This window comes from Dromiciops gliroides, chromosome 2 (genome assembly GCF_019393635.1).
Source record: "Dromiciops gliroides isolate mDroGli1 chromosome 2, mDroGli1.pri, whole genome shotgun sequence".
NCBI classification, from domain to species: Eukaryota; Metazoa; Chordata; class Mammalia; order Microbiotheria; family Microbiotheriidae; genus Dromiciops; species Dromiciops gliroides.
This window is the reverse complement of record NC_057862.1, coordinates 237812472-237830658: the sequence shown is the minus strand read 5'-3', so window position 1 is coordinate 237830658 and position 18187 is coordinate 237812472. Positions and strand designations below refer to the sequence as shown.

At 37.4% G+C, this 18187-nt stretch overlaps 1 protein-coding gene across 1 annotated transcript in view; it reads left to right on the top strand.

Annotated features, from left to right (window-relative positions):
- Positions 1-18187, top strand: part of BBOF1 (basal body orientation factor 1) — a 74575-nt gene that overhangs the window by 52613 nt on the left and 3775 nt on the right. Inside the window, exons 5-9 of the mRNA XM_043983992.1 lie at positions 2024-2104; positions 2608-2678; positions 3661-3805; positions 5909-6402; positions 13258-13365. Coding sequence (XP_043839927.1) covers positions 2024-2104; positions 2608-2678; positions 3661-3805; positions 5909-6402; positions 13258-13365 — 899 coding nt within the window. The remainder of the gene's footprint in view (positions 1-2023; positions 2105-2607; positions 2679-3660; positions 3806-5908; positions 6403-13257; positions 13366-18187) is intronic.

Below are 18187 nucleotides of genomic sequence, written 5' to 3'. Positions count from 1 at the left end.
TCACAGTTGGTCCACACATGGTGTTGATGATACTGTGTATAATGTTCTTCTGGTTCTGCTCATCTCACTCAACATCAGTTTATGCAAGTCCTTCCAGGTTTCTCTGAACTCCACTTGCTCATCATTTCTTACAGCACAATAGAATTCCATTACATTCATATACCACAACTTGTTCAGCCATTCCCCAATTGATGGGCAGCCCCTCAATTTCCAATTCCTTGACACCACAAAAAGAGCAGCTATAAATATTTTTGTACATGTGGGTCCTTTTCCCTTTTTTATGATCTCTTTGGGAAAAAGACCCAAAAGTGGTATTGCTGGGTCAAAGGGTATGCACAGCTTTATAGCTCTTTGGGCATAATTCCAAACTGCTCTCCAGAATGGTTGGATCAGTTCACAGCTCCACCAACAATGCATTAGTGTTCCAAGTTTTCCACAGCTTCTCCAACATTTATTATTTTCCTTTTTTGTCATATTAGCCAATCTGATAGGTGTCAGGTGGTACCTTAGAGTTGTTTTAATTTGCATCTCTCTAATCAATAGTGACTTAGAACATTTTTTCATATGGGAATAGATAGCTTTGATTTCTTCATCAGAAAACTGCCTGTTCATATCCTTTGACCATTTCTCAATTGGGGAATGACTTGGATTCATATAAATTTGATTTAGTTCCCTATATATTTTAGAAATGAGGCCTTTTTCAGAGGTACTGGCCATAAAGATTGTTTCCCAGCTTTCTAATTTTGGATGTAAGAAGAATTCTTTTTAAAAGGCAAAATAACAGACTTTTCATATAGAAGCTTGGGGTATGTAAAAGCTGTGCACAATTTCTAAAAGTCACCAAGCCCACTTGATAATCTTGTTCAATTCTGAGTCTGGGCCATTGCCCATGTAAAGGATTTGTCTAAGATGTAGGAACTGATGGACCAACTCTATAAATTGTCCACTCAATCAACCATCATAGTCTGGATAGCAGGTAGTCTTCATTATTTTCCAATAAGGTTGACCTCTACGGAGTAATTACAGATCTCCTTTAGGAGATGCTACATTGATCTGGGGCTTGATACTCCAGCATATTAGCGCCAGGATATTAGCGTGTCGTCATCTGCAAACAGGACCTCACTCTGTATAGGGAATCCATCTTCAATTTGGAATCTACTCTGGATATCATTCATGATGCTGGCAAACATCTTCAGTGAGTATAAAACTCCATTTTGTGCCTTGATATTAGTAATTAGAGGGTAAAACAAAATGATCTTTTGATATATCAAGGAATCTTGTAGGATTTTGGCATATACATAGCAGATACTTTGTGTGAGGAACCCCTTAACAATGCTTTAAAAAAAACCCTCAGACAAATGCTGCTTTATAGATAACAAATAACCACAGTGAGATCTTATACTCTCTCTTTCAGTCAATTGTATAGACATATCAGTTAGTAGCTATTGATATTCTTTCAATTGTCTTTTATTTTTGGTACCAATAAGACCCAAGATTTTTTATTCCCCAAATCTTTGGTATCCTCCCGTATTAGAAATAGCATAATAATTAGTCTCTCATTACCCTCAAAACTGTCTGCTCTGGCTCGGAACCCTTCTCTGTTTATTTGAGATAATTCAACTGCCATTCCTTCCTGATCATTTCACGCTTTAAAAATACTTTATTGTGGGGGCAGCTAGATGGCGCAGTGGTTAAAGCACCGGCCCTGGATTCAGGAGTACCTGAGTTCAAATCCAGCCTCGGACACTTGACACTTACTAGCTGTGTGACCATAGGCAAGTCACTTAGCCCCCATTGCCTAAAAAAAAAAAATGCTTTATTGTATTACACTACCTCCAAAATCAAGAAAGACTATGAAAGATAAGAATAGTCAATATTGCAGGGATTGTGGAAAGTCAGCCTCACTAAACTCCACTGTTTGTGGAGTTATAATTTGATCTAACTATGCTTGAAGACAATTAGGAATTATTTAAAGAAAGTGATTAAAATATCCACAATGATTGTTACTTTTGTTCAATTGTAGCTAAGGGATACTTTGAGAAATTCGGAGAAGAAGCATCAAGACACTCTTCGAAGGTTGGAAGGCAGATTTTTTGAAGAAAAGGTATAGAATATTAGGATCTGTTTAAGAAATTAAAGTAGAACAAATTCCTGATCTATATGTATGTAGATAATTATTTTGTTTTAATATCTTTATATAAATTTTATATCCTGCTTGTTAATGGCTCACTAAGAGTTTTCTAATATGATATGAATTTAGGAAATAAGCATGTCAGGTCCTGTAGAGAGCTACTGCTCTCTATTCCTTTCTCTACTCCTTTCCATGCATTTCTCTTTTTGAAAAAGAGTTGGTTAATGATAGATACCCTGAAAGAGATCTTCTTGCCTTTTCTTTCTCACTTGCTATTAAGTTATTCAGTAGGTAAAAGTACTCTTGAAATGGCTATGATCCCTTTTCTTTCTCCTATGCCACAGAATGGCTAGATTAATTCAGCTGCTAATTTTGTTCTACTTCGAAATTCCCCCCTCCCCAAATCTAAAACCTTCAATGTATGTTAGCATTTTTATCTAAAGTTTAGTACGAAACCAACCTATTCTTTCCATTAGTGCCGACTAGAGAAAGAGGCTGAGAAGAAGGTAGTCATGCTGGCAGAGAGAGCCCACCAGGAAGCTGTTGTGTAAGAGATTATTTTTGTCCAACTGATTTTTCTCTGTCTTTTCCAGTTTCTTCTTATCTTTTATATCTTTTTCTAGGTCTGTCCCTTTCTTATTCTTTATACTTGACTTTCTACAAGCATTTTTCTACCTGTTAATTTCTCTGATATTTGTCATTTTTGCCCATGACAGTCATTTAAGGACTAGGCCAATTAGGAGTTTGAGGTCAACTATTTGATATTTTAAAATAAACAATTTTTATATCCTTATTCTTTTCTTCTCCTTGTCCTCAGCAATGTCAGAGGTGAAGCAATCGATGGCCGAGTTTGGCTGATCCTTTGTGTGCTTATGGCTTTTCTTAAGCTTATACTTACAAGCTATCACAAGATTTGTGATTTTATCAGTATTCCTACTACCAATAGAGAGTGAAACCCTTCATATTTTAGGATCATAAATTTAGAGATAGTCCATCTAAGTCCATGGATCTTAGAGGGCATCTAGTGCAACCCAGTTATTTCATAGATGAGGAATTTGAGGCTCAAGGTGACTTACCCACCACTAGAAAGTGGCAGTCAGGGTTAGAACTAAAGCCCTCTGATTGCAGATTCAGTGCTTTGTCTAGTCTTCCTCTGTTCCTCTGTCCCAACCTCCCCCAAAGCCTTATCATCTTATAGTTAATCTTCCAGTGATGAGATTCTTCAAACTTCTTAGGTTGGTATTCAGAGGACAGGTGCCAGCTCAGTAGAGAGAGCTTCAATCAGCAAACCTTTAAGTGCTTACTATGAGCAGGCACTGTGATAAATTATTCTGGGTGTACAAATACAAGTAAAGACAAAGTCAGAGTTTACACTCCCCTGGCATAGTCTTTGTGTCCTCCAGGCTAATTCTACTCCACAAAGAGGTGGTAGTGCAGGACTTTTTTGGAAATTTTCTTAGGTTGTTGCCCCCACCTGGTGTTGTTAAAGTGAACATGGATTTGATCTCATACCTATTGATGTGTTGCAGTCAGTTGAACAATGCTGGGAGAGCTGTATTTAAAGAGAATGTTCATCTTCAGAAGGCTCTTGCTTTCCATGTGAAGGAAGCCAACGAACTACAAGTAAACTCAAAAAAGTTGCAAGAGGATCAAACCTTGCTCCTACAACAGAAGGTTCTTGCTCCTATTTATATCTCAGCTTCACTTTTTATGAATAATGGGTTTATAATGTTACACAAGGATTCCATAACATTACTTTGATTATTCAAGTCCATCTTCATGCTAATCAGAAAACAATTTGGAAACTGTAATTTGCCATAGCAATACTAGGAATTGCTCAAATCGAGTGAGAAATATCAAATTTCAATTCTCTAGAAGAAGGTGGTGAGTCAGGTGATAAGCCTGGATTGTAAAACTAGGAAGGTTGAAAGGCATTCATATAACATCTAATACCAGCAGGTCTAGTCCCAACTTTGTTAGTCAGTTTCAACTCCTGGTTTTGTCACCTTGTCCCAGTGAACACTAAAAACTACCATTATTGGCAGCGGCTTTAGAAATATTGAGGGGGTTTATGTTGTTGTGGGGAAGATAACAATATAAGATCATACCTGTCTATTGACTCTTAAACATGTAAAAACTAAAACCCAAGCCTAGGAGGTCAGTATATTTGTCTACTTTCACAACATTTTGAGTATACTGTCATGGATCATAGATTTAGAACTGGAAGGAGGCCCAACGGTCCAATCCTTTCTAGTTTTGAAATCCCTTTCTAGTTTGAAAATCCCTTTCATTTTACTGATTAGGAACCTTGGGTAGTGTCCAGGGTCACACAGCTAATAATTGACAGAGCAGAAATATGAAAGGCCATCTGAAACCAAATCCAGCAGCCTTTCCACTGTAACACACAATGTTCGAATCTCTTAAATTTAAAATTGATTTGTAAATTAAGATGACATTTTCCCTCTCCTATTTTTAATATCTTTGCACCCTGTTTATTATTGTACAATTGCTCCTAAGCACAGGCATTTCCAGTGAGGAAAATTGTGTGACTAGAAGTTGCCAGCATAGGGAGGGGCCTACAGAAATGTCTTCTAGTGATGACTGATGGGTCATGAGCACTCTACCTTCCTCGTTGTGGACCACCATCAAGGACTCACCCAAACACCCAGCATATGGGACTAGCTCATGGGCATCATTATAGAGCTTAAAGAAGTCTTAGAAACTTGTAAAGTGGGTATAGGTTCTTGAACTTTCATAAACATGATGAAAAACTAATACTGGACATGGCTTAGAAGTATGGATTAGAGGGAGAGGAGATTGAATACAAGGAAAATAATTAATGAGGGACAGGACTTCAATAGTGGAAATGAAAAGAGAGGGATAAACCCAAGAGGAATGTGACTTCACATTTGAACTTTGTCTCTGTTTTTCTTTGCCTTCAAATATTATCAAGATTCATTAAAGATTTAACCATTGCAATATAATAATAACAAAAACAGCAACAACAAAAAAATAATATCTTTTGTGTTGGAGCCTCCTTAATATACCCATAAAAATGACACCCTCTTATTGGTATTAGTTTCTTCATGAAGTTTATATTTAATTTTTATACTCTGTATAAAATCTTAGTTTTCTGATTGGGATTAAGGTGTGTTATGAACTAGCTTAGTGGCAAAGTGAAAATTTATAGTAGAACTGGTGATCAACAGTATTAAAATTATAGGAAAGTTATGGTTGTATTGTAAAGTATTTACAATCTAGGTCAAAGTTGCACAGCGAAGGGGGAGGAATTCTAGATTAGGAAGGGAAGGGAAAATCTCTTTTCTGATGTTGGATAAGTTGCTTTACCTTTCTAGGCCTTTTTCCTCATTTGCACAATAAGATAGATGGCATTTTCTGGTACTAATGTTCTGAAATGTAATGTAAAGAAATACAATGCCTCCTCCTAATTTCTTTTTCAGCTTTTGCCATGTACGTAGTAGGTACTTAACAAGTATTTATATAAATGAATGTGTTTTTCTGTGCTGTCAGGCCAGCTCTGGAGTTGTAAAGAACTTAATACATCTAGAATTGAAGGGAAACAAGCAGGGAAGGTTTCAGTTGCTTGTAGAGATTGCCCAGGGATGTTTGTTATTGTGTTCAGGAGTCAAGAGTACAAAGATTTTTAACTCCAAAGCCCCAACCTCATGAAGTGATGGTAACTAATGAAAGTATTTTTGCGTTTTGGACTAATTCAAGAAGAATTAAAGACCTGAACTATTTTTCATTCTACTTTAGGAAACCAACGAGCTGTTGGTTAGGGAAAAGATTATGCAAATTACTCAGCATAGAGCCCAGATTCAGTGTCTTCAGAAGAAAGTGGAAAAACTGGAGACAGCCCTGGGTTACATGACTGCCGAGTTTGAGGCTGAAATTAAAAGAATCCAGGAGCAAGCATTTATAGCGAATCAGGCAGGCCGGGTGGAAATTAACAAACTGGAACAAGTCCTTCAGATGAAGGATAGAGAGATGAATCGAGTGAAGAAGTTGGCCAAGAACATCCTGGATGAGCGAACAGAAGTGGAGAGGTTCTTCCTTGATGCTCTGTACCAAGTGAAGCAACAAATCAGTGTTAGCAGGAAGGATTACAAGAAGATGGCACAAGCAGCTTTTAATTTGAAAATGAGAGAGGCTTATGCAGGAAAAACGGAATATCCCAGAATCCGAACATTTGATGGCAGAGTCCACAGCACCAATAGTGTAAACCAAGATCTTAGGGAGGCAGAGAAATGGTATGAATAATTCTTTAATATAATATCCGATCTGCTGTTATATATTTGTGTACTGTAGTTAAAAGACTGGAATTCTTCCATTCACTTTTTTTTTTCTGGTGAGGCAATTGGGGTTAAGTGACTTGCCCAGGGTCACACAGCTAGTAAGTGTTAAGTGTCTGAGGTCACATTTGAACTCAGGTCCTCCTGAATCCAGGGCTAGTGCTCTATCCACTGTGCCATCTAGCTGCCCCAAAAGACTGGAATTCTTAAAAGTCCTCTTTACATCTACATTAAAAACATGTCAGGGTAGGAAGTATGGGAATACTGAAGCCTATTGTAAATCATGTAGAAGGATTAGTTTTATTCTTGGTTGAAAATTAAATCCTGATGTTCCCTTCCTTTTGTGATCTGTAGGCTAATTTATTAGAATGAATTATCTTGGAGGACAGTCTTTAAAAGACACTAAATGTCCCAACACTGATTGTGAGAGAACTCTTCAGAAGCTATCAGGAACCATGAACCTAGCTTTCTACTTAGTTCCTAGTATGAGCCAAACTTCTTAACCAAATGTCCTTTCATATTTTATGCCTGCTTGGGGGGCAGCTAGGTAGCACAGTGGATAAAGTACCAGGCCCTGGATTCAGGAGGACCTGAGTTATGGGACCCTGGGCAAGTCACTTAACCCTCATTGCTCCACAACAAACAAAAAACAACAAAAAAAAGGTTCCCTCCTTATTTTACATTTGCTTAAAGTGAGGAACAACAGTGTTCTGTCACCTGTATCTCTTTGGCTTCCACTTGTTTGGTATTAATGTGAAGCCTTTTTGTGGGGTGGGGTGGGGCGGGGCAATGAGGGTTAAGTGACTTGTTCAGGGTCACATAGCTAGTAAATGTCAAGTGTCTGAGATTGGATTTGAACTCAGGTCCTCCCAAATCCAGGGCTGGTGCTTTATCCACTGGGTCACCTAGCTGCCCCACTGTCACTGTATCTTAAAGATAAGATGGAGACTTTCCAAGACCCCAAACTATAATTCTTTACCACCTTTTAATATGTAGCACTTTGTGGTGGTACTGCTATTATTACCTTTTATCAAAGTAGTGATATGAAATGAACCATGTCTTCAAGAACCTTATGATTTAGTTAGCTCTTCAGCAGAATATAAACAAAAATAAATAACAAGGTAGGATCATAGGTTAAGTGCCAAGTAGGTGATATAAGGCAACACATGCTACAAGACATTAAGGCAGGCTTGGGTAATTAATTTTGATTTTCATGTTATGCTGTTGGCTTTTTATGTTGCTTTAAATTTTTTATCAGGGCACATCGACCATTATCTTATTTTTTCTTTCTTTTTTAGAGGCAGTTGAGGTCAAATGACTTGTCCATGGTCATACAGCTAGGAAGTGTCAGGTTATCTGAGGTCACATTTGAACTCAGGTCCTCCTGACTTCAGGGTCAGTGCTCCACCGAGTTGCCCCTTTATCTCTTTTTAAAGTGAAAGCATTTTGATTTCCATTGCCAAAAGCATTCGGATATATGAACAATAAAAAAAGTTACTGAAAATAGAAAATAATTGTTACTGTAAATGATTGTACATGTAATTAATTGTATGCCTATTTTATTTACCCAAAAGCAAAAGTCATATTAATTTTAACAATATAGTAGCAAAATTATTGTATGTATTTAATGTGAATTTTTTTCTGTTTATTATTTTTATTCACATGTAAGAGGACACCTCAAAGATATTTTACTTTGCATTTCTATGCTTATTAGTGATTTTCAACACTTTAAAAATTTTGATCACCTGGTTTCTTCTTTTGAAAACTGCCTGTTCATTTTCATCTTTTGGAGAATGGCTCTTTTGTAAATTTGTACCAATTCCCTAAGGATTCTGGTTGTCAGAATTTTATCAAAAACATTTTTTAATGTAAAGATTTTTGACCAGTCTCTACCTTTGCTTCTTATTCTGGAAGTATTGCTTTTAAATGTGCAAAAGCATTTTACTTAATCTATTCAAATTTATCTGGTTTTGTCTCATGATTTCCTTCAAGTAAAAGCTAGTTAAGAATTAGCCTCATAATTCACAATTATGAACAATATGTTCCATTTTCATTTTAAAAGTTTTATGTTGTAACTATAGTGAGACAGCTAGGTGGATAGAGCCCAAGACCTGGAGTCAGGAAGACCAAAATTTAAATCCGGCTCTCAGCACTTTCTAGCTGTGTGAGAATATCTGTTAAGAGCCATGTAACCTTAAAGAGCTACTCTGTAAATATGCTTATTATTATTATTATTATTATTATTGAGATCACTGATGCATTTGGAACTTATGTCATGAAATAATATAATGAACAATTCTTTCACGAGATTTTCATATTTTAGGGTTTATCATAAACATTTTGTTCTAAATCTTGTTTGTGTAATCTGTTCTATTCAGCTACTTTTCTAGTTGGTTTGTTTTTTAATCCAGCATCAGATAGTTTTGATAATTAGGATTTTAGAATTTAATTTTAGCTCTTGCAATACAAGTCTCTTTTCCTTCTTACCTTTCCCCCCATTATTGATGGATATTTTTTACCTTTTGTTCTTTGATGTTAATTTTGTTTTTAAATCTCATTTTGTGAAATATCCTATTGGTATTATGATTCCTAAAATCTTAAATCTATAAATTAAATTAGATATTATTGTCATTTATATTATATTACTATGAGACAACCGAACACCAAATACCTCTCTAGTTATTTGGGTTTCCTTTAAAAATTGTTTTGTATATATGTAGGTACATGTATGTTTTGGTAAGTTAATTCCAAGATAATAAACACAGGCTTTGGAATTGTAAGATGTGGGGTTCAAATCTTGGTGAACTTCTCCTAGCCTTAGTTTCTTCATACCTAGGGTGCTGGGGAGTCCTTCAACCCAAAGGCCCTAAGATCCTCCTGAAGAGGAATTTCTTCCACCTTGGGCTGTTCAATTGAAGGTCAATAAATTAAGAGGCAAAGAAGATTTTAAAGTTGTTGGTTTTTTGTTTTTTTTTAGTGAGGCAATTGGGGTTAAGTGACTTGCCCAGGGTCACACAGCTAGTAAGTAAGTGTTAAGTGTCTGAGGCCAGATTTGAACTCAGGTACTCCTGACTCCAGGGCTGGTGCTCCATCCACTGCACCAACCTAGCTGCCCCCAGATCTTAAAGTTTAATCAGCATCATTTGATGGGTAGTTGCCTAGTGGCTAGCAACTCCAGTAGAACTAGGGGAGATAGACACCCATGTATCTCTCTATGAAGATTTCTCTCTATATAAGAACATATATATTTACATAGATATATGGTTTTATATGGCAATAAGAGGCAAAAGGATTAGGGTTAGCGTCCAACTAGTTAACCTTGTTGTCAAAGTTCAGGTTAATTCTGATGCGTATTTTCTCTAGTTGATTCCATCAGAATATCCAAGTGGAACTTGAGGACTCCTTCAAGATCTTGATAGAATCAGTGGGTTTATCTTGTTGCTGAATAAAATAGAGTTGTTGTTTAGTCCTGTCCTGGTGACCCCATTTGGGGTTTTCTTGGCAAAGATACTGGAGTGGTTTGCCATTCCTTTCTCTAGTTTATTTTACAGAAGAGGAAGCTGAGGCAAACAGAGTGAAGTGACTTGCCCAGGATTTCACAGCTAGTAAGTGTCTGAGGCCAGATTTAAACTTAGGAAGATGAGTCTTCCTGACTTCAGGTCCAGTACTGTGCCGCCTAGCTGCCCAGAGTCTACTTACACAACCCTACAATTCCTTTTCTTTCACCTCTAAGACTTTTTTATTTGGGGAGAAAATGTTTCCTCCAAACTTATAGCCCACAGATTTTATCCAAAGTGAAGGGTGGAACTAGATGGTCCCCCCTCCAAGGTACCTTCTGTCTCTAAATTTATGACCCTATGAGCAACTGGGGCATGGGAATGACCTTCCCTAGAATACAGACTTGAACTGAACTTTCAAGGCGTCTAGGGGCTGTAGAAGACAAATGTGAGAAGGGAGTGCATTCCAGGATTAATGGGGTTGGCAAGGACCACTCAGGTGTAAGTTTGAGACCCTTAATGAAACTGTGGAAGAGGTCAAGAGGGTGGATGAGATGCATATGGGTGTGGGTCTCAGGCTTGCCCATTTGTTCTGGGTTTATCTGTTCCCCTGAGACAAAGGAGACAAGTCATAATAGGATATCTGCTCATTAGAAAATAAGTATAATCCCCACCTGCTTTAAGTCTTTTGCTCACACTGTATAAACTGACATTTTAAAGTTAAAAACGTCTTTTCTAAAATCTGACTCCTAATAGCTGAACCCTCCTTCTACCTTGATTTTTCTCTTATATGCTTTTGTATGCTGCTGTCAGGGATTACACCAGTGCACATTTATACCCGCCACTATATATATATATTTTTTTGTGGGGCAATGGGAGTTAAGTGACTTGCCTAGGGTCACACAGCTAGTATGTGTCAAGTGTCTGAGGTCAGATTTGAACTCAGGTACTCCTGAATCCAGGGCCGGTGCTTTATCCACTGTGTCACCTAGCTGCCCCTACCTGCCGATATTTTAACAGAACATTATGTTTTCACTCATCATCTCCAGGCTAACCCTTACCTCCTGCTGTTTCATCTGGGACTTTGCTCCATCTGGTATTCTATCCCTGTCTTATCTTAAATTTCTCCTCTATTACCTTCTTCCTTCCCCTATATCAACAACCATGCTTTCAGTTTCTCTTAATCTAAACCAAATAAACCAAAAAACCCTTTCCTCAACTCTGACAGTCCCTCAAATTATTGGCTTTATTCTCTTTTCCCCAACTCAAGATGATAAACTTCTGAGAGGAGTGGTTTTTATTGACTGCTTCTGTTACCACCTACTTACTTGATTAGCCCCTTGCAATCCTAGCCTTTGTCCTCAACAATTGCACTGACATTGCTTTTCTCCAAGGTGGAACTAGTGACCAACACCTTATCACCTTTTTTTTTTTTTTAAAGCATTTTGCTGCATTTAACACTGTGCAATACTCTCTTCACGATACTCTCTCCTCTCTTGGTTTCTGTAATACTGCATTTTTATGGTTCTTCAATCTTATCTTCCCATCCCTTAAACAGTGGTTCCCCACAAGGTTCTTCACATCAACCTAATCTCTATGCCCCTCTCTTGGTGATCTCCTATGACTTCACGTATCTCCACTATGCCAATGACTCCCAATTCTATATCTCTCTGTTCCTAACTATATTTCCAATGCCCTGTTAAATATTTCCAATGGGATATCTCATTTGAACTTCACATTTAATATGTCCAGTAGTGAACTTAACACTTTATTCCCAAAACTTGCTTTTCTTAGGGATAGGGATAGGAATAGAAATTGGACCTGCAGTTACATTAATAAAGGGCACTCCTACATGAGGAAAATTCCTCTACCAATATAGGTGGGCATTTTATCTACAACATAGAGCTCTCTCCCTAACATCCTTACATTCATTGATGATACCACTATTCATCCATTTCCTCAGGCTTGAACTCTTTCCTCTTCTTTACCACACATATCTATGATCAGTCACCTAATAAGTGACATTTCTACCACTGCAATATCTGTTTCCTCCTCTTCATGTCCACTGTAACTACCAGTTATGTCTATCATCTTGTATGACCAGCATAAGGATGGGGAGTTTCTACCTCTTCCCCAATTAATGGCTCAGACACCTCAATTGAATCAGTTAATCAATGGAGTACTAGTTGTTAATAAATTTTCCTATTAATATTGAACAAGTCCTTAAACATTTTGAAACAAGTTACATAGTTTTAACCTTTGCATTAAGACAGAGGAACCATTTGTGATTGGCTGAAAGACTCAGACACACCCTGGGCCTATATATAAAAATAGCAGTTAAGCTGTGAGGGCAGTTAGGTGGCTCAGTGGATGCTGGACCAGGAGTCAGGATCACAGTGGAATGTTAGACCAGAAGTCAGGAAGACTTCTCTTCCTGAGTTCAAATATGGCCTCAAGCACTTACTAGCTGGGTGACCTTGGGCAAGTCACTCAATCCTTTTTGCCTCAGTTTCCTCATCTGGAAAATGAGCTGGAGAAGGAAATGGCAAACCACTATGATATCTCTGCCAAGAAAACCCCAAATGGGGTCTCAAAGAGTTGGATACAGCTGAAAAAATGAACAGAAAAGCAGTGAGGAATCATTCTGTAAATCAGTGAGAGCCATGCCCTAAAAAGGGAATTATGCTTGGAAGGTTAGAGAGATTTTCTCTCCCACCTTTCTTTTTTTCTTTCTTTTTTCTTTTCTTTTCTTTTTTTTTTGTGGGGCAATGAGGGTTAAGTGACTTGCCCAGGGTCAAACAGCTAGTGTCAAGTGTCTGAGGCCGGACTTGAACTCTGGTCTTCCTGAATCCAGGGCCAGTGCTTTATCTACTGCACCACCTAGCTGCCCCCTTTTTTTGTTCTTTATTTTTATTTTATTTTATTTTATTTTTTGGCGAGGGTTAAGTGACTTGCCCAGGTTCACACAGCTTGTAAGTGTCAAGTGTCTGAGGCCAGATTTGAACTCAGGTCCTCCTGAATCCAGGGCCAGTGCTCTATCCACTGTGCTACCTAGCTGCCCTCTTAATTTCTTTAATAGTAATAGTCTCTTAACTAGGTTAGATAATTTTTGAGATAAGTTCCAGCCCAATGATTCTGTTTAAAACATATGGTGATTTCTGTACAACCCATAATAAATAAAATATGGTTAGTATAATGGTTATGAAATCTTTATTTTCTATTGCCTCAGTATTTTCAAAGATTTTATATTTTTCTTTAGAAGATTCCTTTAGCTGGTTTTAACCTTGGACTAATATTTTTCTTTGTAATTATTCAGGACAAACATTAAAAAAGGAATGGATGTGGATATTGGGGACTTGACATGGGAACAGAAGGAAAAAGTTTTGAGGTTACTCTTTGCAAAAATGAATGGTTGTCCTCCAAGGTAAGTCCCTGATTCTGCAAATAGTGATAATAGTTCAAGATCAAGTTATGTCAGTTCCTGGGAACCAAACAAAAGTAGGGAGCATTAGCAGGTATACTGTCATTTAAGGATGAAGTTGGGGATAAAGTATGAGTTGTGTTCAGGCAGTTTGAAAGAACTGCAACAATTTTTAAACCAAAAAATTAGGCAGACAAATTTAGCAAATGTATAGGAAAATTAAGAAAAGCAAAAGTAAATGTTGGGGGTGGGACACAGAAACAAAAAAAAATTTAAGTTTAGCTATTCCAAATATCTCAAGATGTAACTCTTATAAGAAATGTTTTTATATATTGGGAAGTAGTTATGCTCAGATGGTGATAAAGGTAAAAGATGCACAACGACCCCAATTTGCGTGTGTGTTTATTTTTTAAATGGACAAGAAAAACTTTTATTTTTGGAACTTTGTATCCTTAAATTTCACAAATTTATCATTATTAAATTAAAATGATCACAAATCACTTAAATCATACCAATCTGAAACTCAAAAATCAAACAACTTGTTCAGTTCTTCAACAGATCAATGGTCCTTATTTATGGAGGTTTAACCCTACCAATGTGATTTATAAGCCATACATGTCTTCTTATCCTACATGATGTTTGCCACTATCTTCTCATAAATCTCCTAGAGAGAAACTATACAATTTACTAAGAGCCTCCCCTCCAGGTATTTGATAGTTCTGTGGTACCAAAGTAGCAGTGGGGCTGTCCATTTCTTGTTATTCCTTATTCTGGAATCTTACTATGAGGCTGCCCCTTTTCCAATCATCCTTGATGAAGTCTTTTAGGCCCAAGCTAGAATAAAATATCGTTGAGAAATTTAAGCAGAAATGCAGCACAGCATGAATAATGTTGATTTGTGGTTTTCTAAGTCATTATGTGAATGGACCATTTCTGTTTGAGTTTGACACCACTGTCTTAGACTACGTCCTAGGTGCAAATTGTTATTAATAATATGCTGCAGCCAAAATGACTAATATAGAAATGTTTTACATGATTGCACATGTATAACCTATGTCAGATTGCTTACTGTCTCAGGGAGGTGGTATGAAAGGGAGGAAGAGGTAGAATTTGGAACTTGAAACTTTAAAAAAAATGAATGTTAAAATTGTTTTTATATGTAATTGGAGAAAAATAATATTAAAAGAACCTATACAGGGGCAGCTAGGTGGCGCAGTGGATAGAGCACCGGCCCTGGAGTCAGGAGTACCTGAGTTCAAATCCGGCCTCAGACACTTAACACTTACTAGCTGTGTGACCCTGGGCAAGCCACTTAACCCCAATTGCCTCACTTTAAAAAAAAAAAAAGAACCTATACTAGTCAACTATAGAAACAAAGTTCTAAAGTATTCATTATAGCACTCTATAGTAGCAAAGAACTGGAAACAAAAGTATGTGCTCATCAAATGATGAATGGTACAGGCAAAACTGTGATATATGGACATAATGGAATATTACTGTGCAGCAAGAGTTGACACATACAAGGATCTCAGCGTAACGTAAGAGGAGAATAAAAGGAAGCAAAATAATTATGCACTAATTAAAACAATGTCAATACAAAGGTCACTAAGAGGAAGCATAAACAAGTAACTGAAAAACCAAAATGTTCCCAAGAGAACATGATCATGAAATAGAAGCCTATCTTTCAGGGAGAGGCAAGAGATGATAAGGGGAGAATGTTGTGCATATTGTTAGAATGGTCATTATAGTAGGTGTTTCTGCTGAACATATTCTTTGTTAAAAGAGAAGCTTCCAATTAGAAGGGGGAATATGGATAATTTCTAGAACTGATTGTGACCAAAGGTATCAATAAAACTTATTTTAAAAAATAAAGCTATAATACACACACACACACACACACACACACACACACACACACACACACACAAAATATGCTGCAGCCTACTTAAAAATCCACTATTTACTTCCCCGTTACCTTTTGAATAATCCATAATTTTGATTCTTCTGAAATCATGGCATTCCGTTACTGGGAATGAGTGTTGACAAGATTTTAAAAAATGTTTAGAGGAGGGGCAGCTAGGTGGTGCAGTGGATAGAGCACCAGCCCTGGATTCAGGAGGACCTGAGTTCAAATCCGACCTCAGACACTTGACACTTACTAGCTGTGTGACCCTGGACAAGTCACTTAACCCCAAATGCCTCACCAAAAAAAAAAAATGTTTAGAGGAGTGCTTAGAATCATTGATAGTACTTAAGTATTCCCCAAATGCAATCTAAATTACTCTGTTCCTATTCAATTCTGAGTCCAACTCATTGCTTGTATGCATACATTGCCTGTCTAAGTACTGGACTAACTTGGTGGCTGGCCCATCTATAATTGTATGTTTACAGACAACATGTATTCTTCACTCACTTACTTGGCTTTTCATGTGCGGGTTGCCAAGCCACCTTTTTGTGTGGCTATTGTTATCATTAAGGATGAGAGGAAGATGAAGCTTCAGTATTTAGAGGAGTTAGTTGCTCTTCCACATGTAGGATTTCTTCCATGATAGTGGCAAACACATTTAGCAACCATGCCTTTTTGCATTTATAATGCCTTAATTAAATGAGAGAACCCCCATGACTTAAAAGAAGCAATGTGTTATCATAATTTGGCTTCATAAAGCAGAAATAAGAATAATGAATGATAATAGCTAACATTTATATAGTACTTTAAGATTTACAAAGTAAGTGATATACATTATCTTATTTGATTAAAAAAATGATACTTTGAATGATATAGAAAATTCTTCTGCATATGAAAGTGATGTTAGATGGGTCATCACCAGCTTGGTTAAATAGTGCTGCATTTTGTAGCCACTGCAGTTTTGGAAGGGTCTGCTACTAAGTTGCAGAGGGATTGATTTAAATGGAGGCATATTCACATAGACAAAAACACAGGTCCTTGAATGTATTGAAACAGAAGGTGAAAGCCATTTACTTGAATTCTGAATGTAGTGCAACTGATTTGCGTGAAAATTTAGATAGACCTATTAGGAATATATCTTTACTTAATAATAAAGATAGTAACAGCTAGGATTTATATAGCACTTACTGTATGCCAGGGTACTATGCTAAGCCTACCAATATTATATATATATATATATATATTTTTTTTTTTAATTTTTAATTTTTTTGGTGAGGCAATTGGGGTTAAGTGACTTGCCCAGGGTCACACAGCTAGTAAGTGTTAAGTGTCTGAGGCCAGATTTGAATTCAGGTCTTCCTGACTCCAGGCACTTTGTCTAACACCTCTACTGTTTTGTTCTTAAACTATGGAGGCCCAAACTGAACACAATATTTACTCTAGAAGAGGTCTGAAGTAGGCTACAGTAGGATTTGAATGATTTCCCATTTCTGGAAGACTTCCCCTCTTAATGCTACCCAAGATCATACTTTTGACTTTCATTGAGCTTTGCAGCCCAGTAAACCTTCCATTTTTTCCCTCAGAACTCCTATCTACCCATATCTCCCCTATCTTATACTTATGAAGGAAATTTTTTAGTATGGAAGTGCAAGATTTTACATTTATGTTTTTGGAATTTCATCTCATTAGATTCAGCCCAATCCTTTAGCCCATCATTGAACCATGTCTGACCATCCAACCATCTAATCCAATTCAGTTCTGAATCTCTCTGAATGCCTTATCTAATTAATATCTTTCCATCTGCTGCACGAGAATAGTCTGTCATCTACCCTTTTCCCCCACCTCAGTTGATTTATCCACAGATGTTTTAGAATATAATCACAAGGTATTAGACTGACTATAGATATGATTCTATACCTTGGTCCCATTAGGAAGTGCAAATTCTTTTCTGATTAAGCCAAGAAGGGGACAGTTCTTTGACTGAATAAACAAATAAGCCATACATCAAGGGATGAAAGCACTTGTGGACAGACCCCATGACTGTGCCAGAAGACAGCAAGTTTGGTGGAGAGAGGGAAGGATCACATTGATTTTGAGCTCTCTGACCAGCAGGACTCAGAAAGACATATTCCAGACAAACATTGATACAGACAGACAGTCACTCAAAGGAAGAACTAGCTTCAGGGGTATAACCAGAGAGCCAGGTATAGACTTTAGGACCCAGCTGAGCAACTTACCCAGGAGAGGTGCCAAACTCAAGAAGCAGCTTTGAAAGGACTGTACAAGGAGAGAAAAGGCTTCTAATGTCTAGAGTACTAGGAGTTATAAGTTGTCTTTGCCGCACATGTATTTTATACATGTACCTCAGTAAGTTTTACTTTAGGTTTGTGCTCACTCTTCCTATGTGTACTCTGTACATTTGAGGGGAAATGTGCCCCAGGTTTATGATAGAAATATTTGTAGTAATTATTTTCATTAGGAAATGTCTTTGCTAAGAGTTACTCGTGTCTGTTGGCATTACCATTGATAGGAGGTCCCTCTGTGGGGGCTCATGGACTCTCTGGTGTAAGAAGTACAGACCCACAGAATATTAGAACCTGGGGTAGCATTCCCCCTTCTGGGAACCCAATGTGTAAGTACAAATGTAAGTGAAGGTAATAGCCCAGAAAAAGGACTTCCTAGGTAAGAGTTAAGGTCCTCAGCTGAGAGGAGTTGTGGAAGCATTGAAGAGAGATTTAGAGAGCGAGATTTGTAATTAGGGAGGAGTAAAAGGATTACCTTGCTGCTGTGAGGCTTCTAGTCTAAGAACAAATATCTGAATCCATTTAGTTCAGTTCAACATTTATGAAGTGCCTAGTCTGTCCAAGACACTGAGCCAGGATGGTCACTTCCCTCAAGGACCTTACATTCTATTTGGGG